This window comes from Lagopus leucura, unplaced genomic scaffold (assembly GCF_019238085.1).
Source record: "Lagopus leucura isolate 7727_CA_CO unplaced genomic scaffold, USGS_WTPT01 Super-Scaffold_100044, whole genome shotgun sequence".
NCBI classification, from domain to species: Eukaryota; Metazoa; Chordata; class Aves; order Galliformes; family Phasianidae; genus Lagopus; species Lagopus leucura.
In genome coordinates this window covers 1-12888 of record NW_024962291.1, presented here as the reverse complement: position 1 = coordinate 12888, position 12888 = coordinate 1, and the positions used below count along the sequence as shown (strand labels likewise).

Genomic DNA, 12888 nt, shown 5'->3' with positions numbered 1-12888 from the left:
GAACAGGGACCTCTGCTCCCAAGAAGGGGCAGCCCTGTTCTTGGCAGAATCACCTTTCCCTGTTCGGTGCTGCAGAACAGCAGCAAACTGCTCCATTCTCCTTCCTGTAGCTGGGATACACAACAGCTAATCAGTTTTTTAAAATTATTTTTCTGTAGCTCTTTCCTAATGAGTATCTCTTCTTTATTAAAACCTCAAGACTATGTGGAAACTCACTTCCAGCCTTGGGTGCTGTACCTGAGTCTGTCAGCCATTCCATGGGGACATGGGGTAAAGCTGAATTATGGATATATCCCCATTGGTTCTGGACACGGGTGAAACAACAGGAAGGGTTGGAAATCTCACAGATATGAGTTGAGATGGCTCCCATAGCTGCTGTGCTGCAATGTATAGAGAATAACAACTGCACATCCCCCCAGGCACACAGATGTAGGCATGCTGGTGAAGCTTTTCTCCTCCATGTGATTGAGGAGACAGTGGGGAGGGATGCTGTACTGAAGCTTGCTCTCACTCACGTGAATATTCAGGTGGGGAATGAGAAGCTCAAGGGCAACTTTGGCCACAGTGTCAATGAACTGTGGAGTTCAGCATCCTTAGGGCAGTGATGAGTACACGCAACAATCTCACATTCCTGGGCTTCAGGACAGTAGAGGTTGGCCATTGCAAGGAAATTCTCACCTGTGACAAAGCCCTGGAAAGGCCCTGGTTAATATCCAAGGATCACCTTCTCCCAGCTCAGAAGCAACACACCCTGATGCAGAGAAAGTTTGGCAAAAACACTGGGAGGCCTGCATGGGTTAACAAGGAGATCCTGGCCTAATTCTAACACAAACTGGAAACCTACAGAGATGGAGCAAGAGTGGGCAATGTTAGAGGGAAGCATGCAGCTAGCATGAAGGGATACCCAAAATCATTAATAAAATGACTAAAATGAACTCAACAGACCTTTACCTGGGACACTTCAATGGACATTTTGAAGTAATGGCCCACAGCCTACAAATAGTAATATCTCAGTGTGTCAAAGGACAGGGAGGGTGGTGGTGATTCATGAGGATATTTTCTCAAGTGTAAAACCCGAGCATGACGCAGATGGTGTAGAACTACGGGTGGATACTCTGCCGGTTTTTGCTGGGATTGCATTCGTTTTCTTCCACGTTAAAGCCCTCCAGCCCAGGAAGTTGCCTGTCCCCAGAAGTGCTGTGCTGTCCCAGTGCCAGCAGAGAGCAGTGGCAGCACAGCAAAGCACCACGCCTGGCGGTGGGGATGTCCCAGCGCCTCCCGGTCTGCACGATGTCCGATTTCCTGGCTCCATGTCATAGCCGGTGGTACTCCTCTGTTGTCCTGAAGCCCTCCAAGGATGGCAGCCCCAGGTCAGCAGGCCAGGAGTGATGATCTTTTTCCTCTGCTCCATACTGATGAGCCCACACCTGGAGTGCTGAGTCAGCTCTGGGCTCTCTGGTACAAGAGAGAGGTGGACATCCTGGAGAGACTCCAACCAAGTACCACGAATATGATGGACTACAGCCTGTCTCCTATGAGGAAAGGCTGAGGAATCTGAGATTGTTCATCCTGAGGAGATCATCTTTGTTCTACAGAATAAGGCAGCTGATGGGAGGGCATTAAAGTGGCAGAGACAGGCTCTTCTTGCTGGTGAGGGACAAGGTGCTCTCATTGGCCCCTTTGGCTGTTCACCACACCACTCACTGCAGCCCCATTCTCTACCACAACTATCCTGGGAAGAGGAACTAACCAGCAGAAATAGGGGAAATGAACCTGTCCATAAGGAAAGAGCCATGGTTACTTCAGCAGTTTTGCAGCAGAAACAACTTTAACTGTTTACTACCCAGAGCATACAGCAATGACACAGTTCCACATGGAAGGTGCCTTTCCCTACCTGGAACACTGGGGGGAGGACAGGGATGGGTTTCAGGAGGCTGTAAGGAGCAGTGGGAAGTGCTGAAGTCTCCCCCAAAGCTACCAGAGCCTTGCAGGGCATGGTAGAGCCAGGGTGAAGGGAGGGAGTGACTGAAGGGAGATACACATGGTGGCATCAGGTGGATGCCAGCAGAGTGCTGAATAAAAGAGTTCACCCTGTCCCATTCCCAGCAGAGTAACTTTCACACCAAGAGGGAGCTTTTGCTGCAGGGAGGCAGTGAGCTCCAGGCTTTCCTGCCCCTCACCCAGTTACCTCTGCCCCACTCAGCCAGTTCTCATGTTAACTAGCTTTCAGTTCTCCTTTCCCTTCTCTTAATTCAATCATGAGAGGAGGAACCACCCACCAGCCGCACCCCCTCCTCTTCATTTCCCCAGCCACCTCTTCACCACTGGGACGTCCAGAGTTCTTCAGCCATGGTCTGGGTGCTGAGGGTGGTCCTCCTCACCCAGGCGCTGGCTATGGCAGTGGCAGAAGTTGAGCAGCCCCAGGAGGCACTGTCCTCTGTGGGGTTTCAGGACTGCAAGAAGGCCCTGAAGCTCCCAAGCCTGGAAGTCCTCCCCGGGGGGGGCTGGGACAACCTCAGGAATTTAGATATGGGCAGAGTCATAGATCTGAGCTACTCGCTGTGTAAGACCACTGAAGATGGGTCCTACATCATCCCAGATGACATCTTCACCATTCCTCGCAAGCAGAGCAACCTGGACATCAACTCTGAGATCATCGAGTCCTGGAAGGATTACAAAAGCGTCACCTCTGCCTCCATCAACCTGGAGCTGTCCCTCTTCTCTGCAATCAATGGCAAGTTCTCTTATGACTTCCACCAGGCCAAGACCCACCAAGTGCAGGACAAGGCGGTCACCACTCGCGTACAGGTCAGGAACCTGGTTTACACTGCCAAGATTGACCCAGGAGCAAGCCTGGACAAGGGCTTCAAGAAGCAGCTGTTGACCATTGCCAGCCACCTGGAGAACAACCAGACTCGGATGGCTGATTTTCTGTCTGAGGTGCTGGTGCTCAACTATGGCACCCACACCATCACATCTGTGGATGCTGGAGCCAGCTTGGTCCAGGAGGATCAGATCAAGGCCACCTTCCTGAAGGACAGCTGGGCCACGCGGAGCTCCATCACTGCCTCAGCCGCTGTGGCCTTCCACAGCATAATCAATGTGAAAACTGAGGAATCTCAAGGCACCAGTTCTGCCTTCACCAAGCAGTACCTAGAGAACCGCACCAACTCCAGAGTAGAGAGCATCGGCGGGACCCCCTTTTACCCAGGCATCACCCTTAAGACCTGGCAGGAGGGGATTAGCAACCAGCTGGTGGCCATCGACCGCTCGGGGCTGCCTCTGTACTTCTTCATCAGCCCCAGCACCCTGCCAGAGCTGCCCAGCCCCACGGTGAAGAAGCTGGCCAAGCGGGTGGAGATGGCCATCCGCCGCTACTACACCTTCAACACCTACCCTGGCTGCACCGATGCCACCTCACCCAACTTCAACTTCCACGCCAACGCTGACGATGGCTCCTGCGTGGGAACCATGACCAATTTCACCTTCGGGGGAGTCTTCCAGGAGTGCACTGGGCTGGCCGGCCCCGACACCAATGAACTGTGCCGGGCGCTGGAGCAGAAAAACCCCCTCACCGGGGCTTTCTCCTGTCCCACCTCGTACAGCCCCGTGCTGCTGGGCATGCAGGAGCGGGAGGAAGGCCACAGCCACCTGGAGTGCCACAACAAGTGCACCCTGGGCATCTTCTGTCACCGTGTCTGCAGGGATGTCTTCTGGCTCTCCCGGGTGCAATTCAGAGCTTATTGGTGTGTCGCAAGTGGCCCAGTGTCCCCATACTCGGGTTACCTCTTCGGGGGGCTGTTCAGCAGCCGCAGCGTCAACCCCCTCACAGGTGCCCAGTCCTGCCCCTCACGGTACTTCTTGCTGAAGCTCTTTGATGACCTCAGGTTGTGCGTGAGCCAGGATTACGAGGGAGGCAGCCAGTACGCGGTGCCCTTCGGGGGCTTCTTCAGCTGCCAGGCAGGGAACCCCTTAGGGGGTCAGCACCAGGGTACCGCCGAGGACCCTTACGCCAAGCGCTGCCCCACAGGCTTCAGCCAGCACTTAGCACTGATCAGCGACAGCTGCCAGGTGGAGTACTGCGTCCAGGCCGGTGTCTTCACGGCGGGCTCGCTGCCGCCGGCGCGCCTACCACCCTTCACCCGACCCCCTGCCAACCTGCCAGCCATCGACACCGTGCTGGTGAGCAACGGGGATGGGGAGAGCGCCTGGGTGCGGGATGGGACGGGCCGTGCGTGGCGGCTGGCACAGCCCATTGAGATCCAGCAGGCAGCAGAGATGGTGAGGGGCCGGGCGCTGACGGGGGGTGAGGTGGCTGGCGTGGCTGCAGCAGTGCTGGTGGGGCTTGTCACCATCCTGGCAATGGTCTGCTACGGTCGCTGGAGGTACAGGAGAAGGGGGTACCTGGCTATGAGTGACAGGGACACGCCTGTGCAGAGGCCAGGGGACAGCACCACAGTGAACATGGGTGAGGGGCACCAGCAAGAGTCAGCGGGCCTCGAGGAATAAGTATTGCTCAGCTGCTTGTGCTCCTAACCTAGGCGAAGCCCCTGGCCCACTCCTTTCCCTGAGGCATAGCTGTGCAGTGCCAGCAGCCCCTGCACCTCACCCCATTCCGACGACAGGTTCACCTCTCTGCAGCTCCAGCTACCCTGCAGGGCTCCACCACCCTTCATCCTTCTCTAGGCCCCCTGGTTGACCTCCAAGGCCACCATCTGAGGCCATCCCACCAGCAGGACCCACCACATCTCTCTGCCAGCCCCTGCTCTTCCCCAACCAGCTTTGCTGCTTGAGAGTCATACCCCATTACAGGCTGTGCCCACTCTCTCCTCCTCCCCATTCCCAGAAAAGGGGATCCAGTGCTCTTCAAAAAGCTACTGAGGTTGTTGGGGTACCCAAGAGAACCTCGAAGAGCAAGGGGAAGCCAAACAAACCCCTCCTTCCTGACTCACCAGATAGACTCAATTCCATAGCAGAGATACACAGCCTGTAAAAGCATTGGCTCAGGGACCAAATCCTTGGAGAACACCCTGCTCCCCCCCAAGTCCCCCAACTACTGCACACACCCAGCACCCATTTCCACCCGCAGGAACAGGAGGGCGACCCACGCCTTCATGTATATCTATCGTGATAGATATACACACACATGCAGAGAGGCACGGATCACTTTTATTTCAGCCAGCAAATAATTGCATAGGCAACACAGCATTAAAAAATAATAATAAAAAAAAAGGAATGTTGTTAAAAAGCTGTGTCACATTAGTCATCAACCTGGCACCCTGGAGGTGGGGACCCTCTCCCTCCCCCAGATCACGTGAGGGTTTTGCATAGCTCCAGCTCAGGTTTTTCTGCAGCAAGGCAGCCTCAGGTGCAGCCATGCAGAAACCACGATGCTGTTCCCCTGCTGCAGAGCTGCCCAGATGGGGATTTCCTAGGGACAGAGGGTTTTTCCCTTGAGGTAGAAGATGACAGCCCATGCTAAGGAAAGGAAGGATGGGGGGAGGGATGAGGTGCCTGGCCCTCCCTGTGGGTGCCCACTCCCTCGCCTGATCACACAGACGACGGACAGAAGACAACAGAGAGGCCAGGCCACATAGGGACAGTGAGCACTCCTCCACCATCCGCTTTATTGATGCCCTGGGGTGCAGCCAGCTGGCAGCGATGGACCCCACGGGACAGGGGAGAGGAGAAACAGCAACAACGACAGAATGATGCACATCAGGACGGATCCCTCCCACACCACCGTCCCCCAGGACGGAGGGTGAACCAACCCCAAAGGAAAACCGGAAAGGGACTAAACAGAAGGGGCTATGAGGACCCAACCCCACAAGGAGCAATGAGGGGGGGACAGGGGGCAGTTTTGGCAGGGCCCCCGCCCTACTCACCAAGTCAGGGTGTCTCATAGGATGGGATCAGGAGGAGGGCATAGAACAGCCTGTGGGGAGGGTGCCCCCCCCAGCATCCCCCTGGAGCCACAGGGCCCACTGTTCCCACCCCATGTGGCTCCAAGAGGCCCTGCAAAGTCCCTGGGTCTGGTGGGGGCCACCAGATTCCATGCAAACCCCCTCCCCTCCCCTTCCCCCAGCCACACTTATCCCCCCAGCACATCAACCCCCCCCCCCAGCCCTGCCCAAAATCACTGTGCCAATACACTGCCAGCCACCCTCTACCTCATTGAGACTTCCCCAGGGATCCCCGAGCCATGGGACATGGATGGAATCTAGCAGGAAGGTGATGGCTTCCCATCTATCCCTACTTCACAGAGACCCATGGGTGACAGCTCCACTGTGAGGCACTGAGTCCTTCCAGGTCAGTGTCTCCCTCTCCCCACCCCCAGATCCAGAGCACCACCAGGCCTGGCCACAGCACCATGTTCCCCTGGCCGCCTCCCAGCCACCACCACCTATATGTACATATATACGACAAACCCCCAAAACACGAGGTATATAAAATTCAACACGGGGACGCCCCCATACAAACAGTTCAAAGAACCCACTACTGGGGAGAGCAGGAGCAGGAGACATGCTTCCCCCCCCACACTCGGCTTCCAACCACCCTCCAAGCCCTTCCCAGTACAGGGGCAGCCCAGACAAAGGGACCCCACAGGGCACAGCTCAGACATAACCAAGAGGAGGAGGAAGGACAAGGGGGTCTGGTCAAGATGGACCAGAGCCCCCACCTCTGTGGACAGAGAAGATCAGTCAGGATGTACCAGACAGGACAGACAGACAAAGAGACGGGTGAGGGACGAGGTAGGGCCACAGCCAGAGACCCCACAGCCCGGCTCCCACCCATTGCCCAGCACCAGGATGGGGTCCCAGGCCCAGGTGGGTATCAGGGGGCATCAAGTCAGGCTGGAACATGGATGATTAGGAAAGGGAGGGTCTTGGCTTGCCCTCCCCAGTTCCCACAGAGCCCTGCCAGCAGCACGCAACATTTGTGTGGGACAATGCACAGCAGCGACTGGCTTCTGGGGATGGCCAGACCAGGGTCATCTTTGTGGCTCACGGCACCAGCTGGCTCTGCCAGCAGGGAGGGGACAGCCCTAAGACACCCTCCCACATCCCCACTGACCTGGAGCTGCTCCCGCTGCCCTCCCTACAACCCAGCTAGGTTTCACTGGTGGCTTCTATCCTTGGATACAGCAGTGGGAACCCTTGCCATGGCCTCCCTACCATCAATCTCAGTCCTTCTCCTGTGCCAGACTCTCTTCTGTGATGCCCTGGGCTGCGAGCTCAGCCAGGACGTTGTCCAGGTAGTTGACGTCAGGGTAACCGTGACCGGTGAGGTTGGAGCCAAACTCTGTCTTGTGGTGGATCTCATTCCATATCACTGTGTCTGACTCACCCGTGGTGCTGGAGGTCCCAATGGCAAAAATCAAGCGTCGGTCCCAGGCTACAAGCAACAACTTCAGTACCTGGGGAGGGGGAGATGGGGCAGGCAGCAAGGTGGGCACAGGAGCTGCAGGCAGCACCCACCTTTGCTCAGCACTTGACCACCCAGGCAAGCCCTCACCAAGGCTGACCAGGGATCCCAGGAGCAGAGTCCCATCCCATGCTGTTTCACACCAACCAAAATAGCAGAGCTCTCTAGCACTCCCAGGACAGGCTACATTGAAGGAAGATCTTCACCCGGACTTGTGTGCCAAAGCCAAGCCTGCTTTTCTCCATGCTCCAAATCCCTGTCCCCGTCCCTCTCCCCCTCACAAGCATGCTTCGCCAGCCTGAGCCCCTCTCACCTTCCTGCCCTTCTCACTGTCAGGCAGGTAGCAGTGCCGTGGGAAGCCACGGGCAGTGAAGCTCTTTCCTGGGTTTGGATGCTCTGGTCCCTACAACATGCAATGGGAGAGAAAAATAAAATATAATTTAGAACTCAAAAGCACACTCTGGGTGCAACACAACACCAAAACTCCATCAGAGGCAGCTGCCTCTGCCACATGGAGAAGGCTTAATCACAGAGCAGCTGCACTCTAACAGCAGCCCTAAAATTACCACCCCCAACCTTAGGTCACAGATGCAACAGCAGCAGGGCTGTGGGTCCCCACAAGGATGGCTCACCACCAACGCACTCCCCAGGACGCACCTGCACCCCTGGGGGGATGTTGTAGATGATACGGATGGTTTTGCAGTCAGAGTGGCCGGGCAATGCGTGAGGGATGATGTGGTACTCCATCTTCCCCGGGGGTTGCGTCCCCGTCTTCACCCCATAAATGGTTTTGCAGGTTGGGCATTGCAGGCTACCATCCTGAGAGAGGGAAATAATGAAAGCAGTGCTCCCCAGCACCACCCAGCATGAACACACACACAGGCACTCAGGAAGCAGGAGGGGACTGGGAGGGCCTGCAAACCAACTGGAACCAAACACCCGATGTCTGAACTGTTCTTCCTCATCAGCTTCACGAGCCCTACCTCTGTTTTTTTGTTTTGGTTTGGCAGAGAGAGAAACAGATGGCAGAATAACAATCTCTAAGCAACATGGAATGCTTTTTCCTAGGCATGCCAAACAAAACAGCCCTGTGCAGAGGGCTCAGAAGTCCACCTGCAGCTGGAAAAGCAGCAGTGGTGTGTGCACAGACCAAAGGTCACCTCTCCAGCCCTGGGAGGGAAGTAAGGACAGGAACCACAGCGGGGAAACAAAACAGCCATACAAACCCAGTTTGTGATTCAGCATTTCCAGCAAAAATCTGCCCTTCACAGACTGTTTTATGGAGACACATGGTTATGGCATGCACCAGGCCCCCCCCACGTCACCAAGCTGGGGGTTCAGGCCCCCAGGGCTGCAGCCTCGCACCTTGTTGCCGTTGTTGTACATGGCCACCAGGCAGTGGAGGTGGAAGATGTGGCCACACTTGGCCAGTTTCCCCACCAGGTCAGGCTTGATGGCTGGCTGGGGGCCCTTGTAGCCGGACGGCGCCGAGAGCCGCTCCATGCAGATGGTGCAGTCCTGCATGGAGAATGGATGGATAGGGCCCTCTGACATGTGCCCAGGGCTCGCAGCCCCTCTTCAGAGGGGCCAGGAGGAGAGGCTGCAGATACACAGCACAGCCCAGGGGCACTGCCACCTCCCACCCTGCGGACAGCCCAAGCCGTTGCTCGCACCTCATCTGGCGGATGCCGCACCTTCTGAAGGTATTTCTTCAGCACCTCTTCTGGAGCTTTACCTGAAGGAGAGAGAGAGTCAGCAGGGCTGGGGTCAGCGGGCCTACAGCCAGGAGGGTGGGAAGGGCCAGAGAGGGCTCACCCTTCTTGGCCTGTTTCTTGGTGGTCTTGCGGCAGGTGTGGGAGATGCCGGGGATGGACTGGATCTCGCTCTTGCTGACAGGCGGAGGGTGCAGCACCAGCTTGGGGGGCCGTGTCAGGCAGACAGGCAGCCCGGCTGCACTCATCAGGATCCCTGTGATGCCTGAGGGGGGGGGGCAAGACAGCGTTAAGGAATGAAGACGACCCCCACAGACCTCCCTGGTGGGGCCATCCTCACCTGCCAGAGCTGGGTTCACAGGGCTGGAGCCATTGAGGTTCTTCACGGGGACAGTAGGGACCCTGCAGAGAAAGCACAGGACCGCATCAGGGCTCACGGCCCACACCAGACAGCAGTTTCCCAAGCAACCAAGCAGGCCCTGGCTGGAAGGAGAGAATTCTCCACCAAGCCCTGTGCCCCCCGCCCTGCTGCCGCCTTTTCTGTCGCTCTTTAGAAACTCCGCCTGCGTCTCCAAACCATTCACAGCCTCTTTTTGTCGCTGGGTTGCTGTTTTTTTCCCCTCTCCATTCTCCCTACAGTCACTGCATAGCCGCTCCCCCCGCCCCGCGTCAGGGCTCTCTTCCATGGGAAAGTTTCCCGGTGGGTCAGGAGCACAGAGGGAAGGGGGAGGACAGAGGGAAGGAAAGGGGCCAGGCTGTGACAGGAGGCCGACAGCAGAGCAGACAAAAGGGAGAAATGGCGCATTGAGTGGTCCCCACCCCAGCACAAAAAATGGTCCACAGAGGGTGGGGAAGGACCCCTTCTTACAGGGCCCTGAATGTCTTTTCTGTGGCAGGGTAAGGGTGGGGAACAGAGATGGAAGGGGAAGGGTAGGGGACAGAGAAAGGACTGAAGAAAGAGCAGCCCAGCCTCCTCATTGAGATGCAGGAGGGCATTCTGCGATGCCCGCTCCCTCCCCACACAGGGACCAGGGGAGAGTGAAGGGCCAGCAGAGCCCTCTGCCCATGAGGAAGAGTTGGGGCTTCCCTCCCCCACGCTAAATGGCTCAGGGATGCGGCCCCCTTTTCCCCACTCTCGCTCGCACACACACAGCAGGACTCACCCCGAGGCAATAAGCACGCGAGACTGGGCGATGGCCAGGCGCTGCAGGTGGCTGCGGTTCAGGGTGCCGAGGCCGGGCCGGGCCGCCTTGCTGCTGCCCGCGCCGGGGGGGCTTGTAGCAGGGCCGGCTGGGCTCAGGGCAGGTGCGCTGGCTGCCTGCCGCCGGACACTCTGTGAGCCCAGAGGCTTCAGCGATCCGCGCGCTGCGGCCGTGCCGTCAGGCACCTTGGCACCTGAGGTGGGTGCCGGGGCCTTGGGGGTGACGGAAGGAGCAGGGGGAGTTTTGCGTGGCTGCAGGGTAGCAGCCCCCAGGCCGCCGGCTGACACGGCAGCTTTGACGCTCATCACCAGGAGGCACTGGGGGCAGGCGCAGGCAGGGGCCGGGGGGGCCGCTGCCGCCCCAGGGCTGGCCGGCCAGGACTGTGACTTGGGCAGGGTGCCCGACACCAGGGGGTACACCATGTCAAGGCGGCGGCGGACGCGGCGCTTGCGCTGGGTCTGCCGGTTGATCTGGCCCATAGTGGCGAAGTCGATCACGTAGCAGAAGCCGATGGTGCTGAGGTCCACCCAGGGGTGCTGCTTCTCGTACGCACGCTGGATGGTGATGCCCACGTCCATGTCGTAGGGAGTCCAGGAGCCGCTGTCGTTCTCCCACTCCCACACGACGCCTTTGCCCGGTGCTGAGGATGGGTCATAGTAGCTGCGCCGCACGGGGCGGATGGTGCCTGCGGAGGGGACGGAGATTTCATCAGAACCCGGCACCAGTCAGTGAACACCATGGAACTGCCCCGACCGGCCTCACTGGTGTTGGAATGACAGCTTCCTGACTCAGCCACTGTCCCCACCCTGCCACGGGAACAGCGTGCCTCAGTTTCCCCAGGCCACCCCGGCACCAACGTGACGCTCGTCAGCCCGTCACAGCACACCTCAGCCAGGTCCCGCCTGGCACCGCAGCAGAACACGATTGTCCTGCTCTGACCGGCCACGTGTCCCCTTAAAGCCCACAGGAATGTCAGTCCCCCTTAATCCCGACCCCTACCACTACCATCAGCTCCCATGCCAGAACGGGCTCCCCCTGAGCAGGCTGGAGAGCAGAGAAGTGGGTCACCGCCCCATCACGCACAGGGGCACCTGGTGGGGGAAAAGCTGCCGGCACAAAGCAGCGCCGGGGCCAGAGGGGAGCGGGGCCTCGCTGCACGAAGTGATTTATCCTAATCCGGTGCGAGGCGAGGAGGGCGGCAGCGACGGCATGCGGCATCTGGCAGCTCTGGCGCTGTGGGAAAGTGGCGTGTCCCCCGGCCCGGCGGCCGGCTGGCCTCCCATTCAGCAAGGGAAGAAAGGGGACAATAGCTATTCAGGGCCTGCCAGGGTCGCGACCCCCCCAAATCAGAGCTGTTTAATGACCCAAAATACCGACATCCCCGGCAACCCAGGGAGAGGCAGAACAATTCCCCTTTCAGGCCTCCTCCCCTGGGCAACAATAGCCCTCAGACACATGGCGCTGAATGCTGTCCCCCGGCACCAAAGGTCCCTTGTCCCCGAGCACCCGGGCGGGCCATGGTTCCCACCAGCCCCGGGCTGCTGGGGAAGGCAGCACCACAAGGGGACACCGCCTGGGGACAAGGGATGCTGCTATCCCTTTCCTACGGCCAAGCGGGGACTGCCAGTGGAAGGAAGGAGCACAAACACCTGTGCCAAGCACACCCCACACAACAGTGCCCTGCATTTCTTACACCTGCACTCAGCCCTCGGGGATTTCCCAACACCTGCCCGTGCTCCCCACTTGGTGTCCCCCCGCAGCCCCACCTGTACCCTGCTATGCTCCAGGGCACGACTTGTCCCCACAGCATCCCATAGGGCCAGGGGAGCACAGGGAGAGCCTCATACGCAGAGGAAAGGTCTGTAGGGAACAGAGGAGGTCCGCAGGCCCCGGCCACTAGGGCAAAAGGCTGCTTGTTGCAACAGGACTCGGGCAGCCGCACGGCCAGCTAGGGGCAGGGAGCACGCAAGCAGCAAGGAGCAGAGCTATGCAATTCCAGGTCAGGCAGTGCGAGGCAAACACAAGGCTCAGCGTGATGCAACCCGGGGCTCAGCGAGGCGGGCAGGAGCAGGCGGCACGGCACAGCAGCGCAACCGCGGGGCGGGCAGCGGGACGTGGAACCGAGCAGGGCGGCACAACGCAACGCGGGACCGGGAAAGGCAGTGCAGCGCAACCCGGCTCCGGCAGTGCGATGCAGCACGGGCCCGGCAGCACAGCACCGCGCAGCACCGTGCGATGCGATTCCAGGTCAGGCGGCACCGCGCGACGCAAGGTGGGAACATGGGCGGCCCCGGGTCGGCCGGGCTCACTCACCGGTGTCCTGGCGGAACTGGTGCATGGACTGCAGGTCGATGATGTAGGGCGCCAGGCGGCTGTCAGCCTGGCCCAGCACCACGCTGCCGCCCGCCCTCGGCCCGGCGCGGGCCACCGCCTCGATGTGATGGCTGACGGCCGGGCTGTAGGGCCGCCACCGCCCGTGTTCGTTCAGCCATTCCCACACCACCACGGCGGAGGCGAGCAGCATCGCTCCTCCAGCCCGGCCCGCCGCC

General features: G+C 58.9%; 2 protein-coding genes across 2 annotated transcripts; one reads left to right on the top strand and one right to left on the bottom strand.

Annotated features, from left to right (window-relative positions):
- Window positions 1-2273: 2273 nt before the first annotated feature.
- On the top strand, window positions 2274-5232 carry MPEG1 (macrophage expressed 1). Its single transcript, XM_042884555.1, has one exon. The coding sequence runs from the start codon at window positions 2350-2352 to the stop codon at window positions 4507-4509; it is 2160 nt and encodes a 719-aa protein (XP_042740489.1). The 5' UTR covers window positions 2274-2349; the 3' UTR covers window positions 4510-5232.
- Window positions 5233-5583: 351 nt separating this feature from the next.
- Window positions 5584-12881, bottom strand: DTX4 (deltex E3 ubiquitin ligase 4). The gene is made up of 9 exons (XM_042884556.1): window positions 12653-12881; window positions 10301-11024; window positions 9478-9539; window positions 9241-9402; window positions 9099-9160; window positions 8791-8943; window positions 8083-8244; window positions 7739-7828; window positions 5584-7417 (listed from the first exon to the last, which is right to left on the bottom strand). The coding sequence occupies exons 1-9, from the start codon at window positions 12861-12863 to the stop codon at window positions 7184-7186; spliced, it is 1860 nt and encodes a 619-aa protein (XP_042740490.1). The 5' UTR covers window positions 12864-12881; the 3' UTR covers window positions 5584-7183.
- Between the last annotated feature and the right edge of the window lie 7 nt (window positions 12882-12888).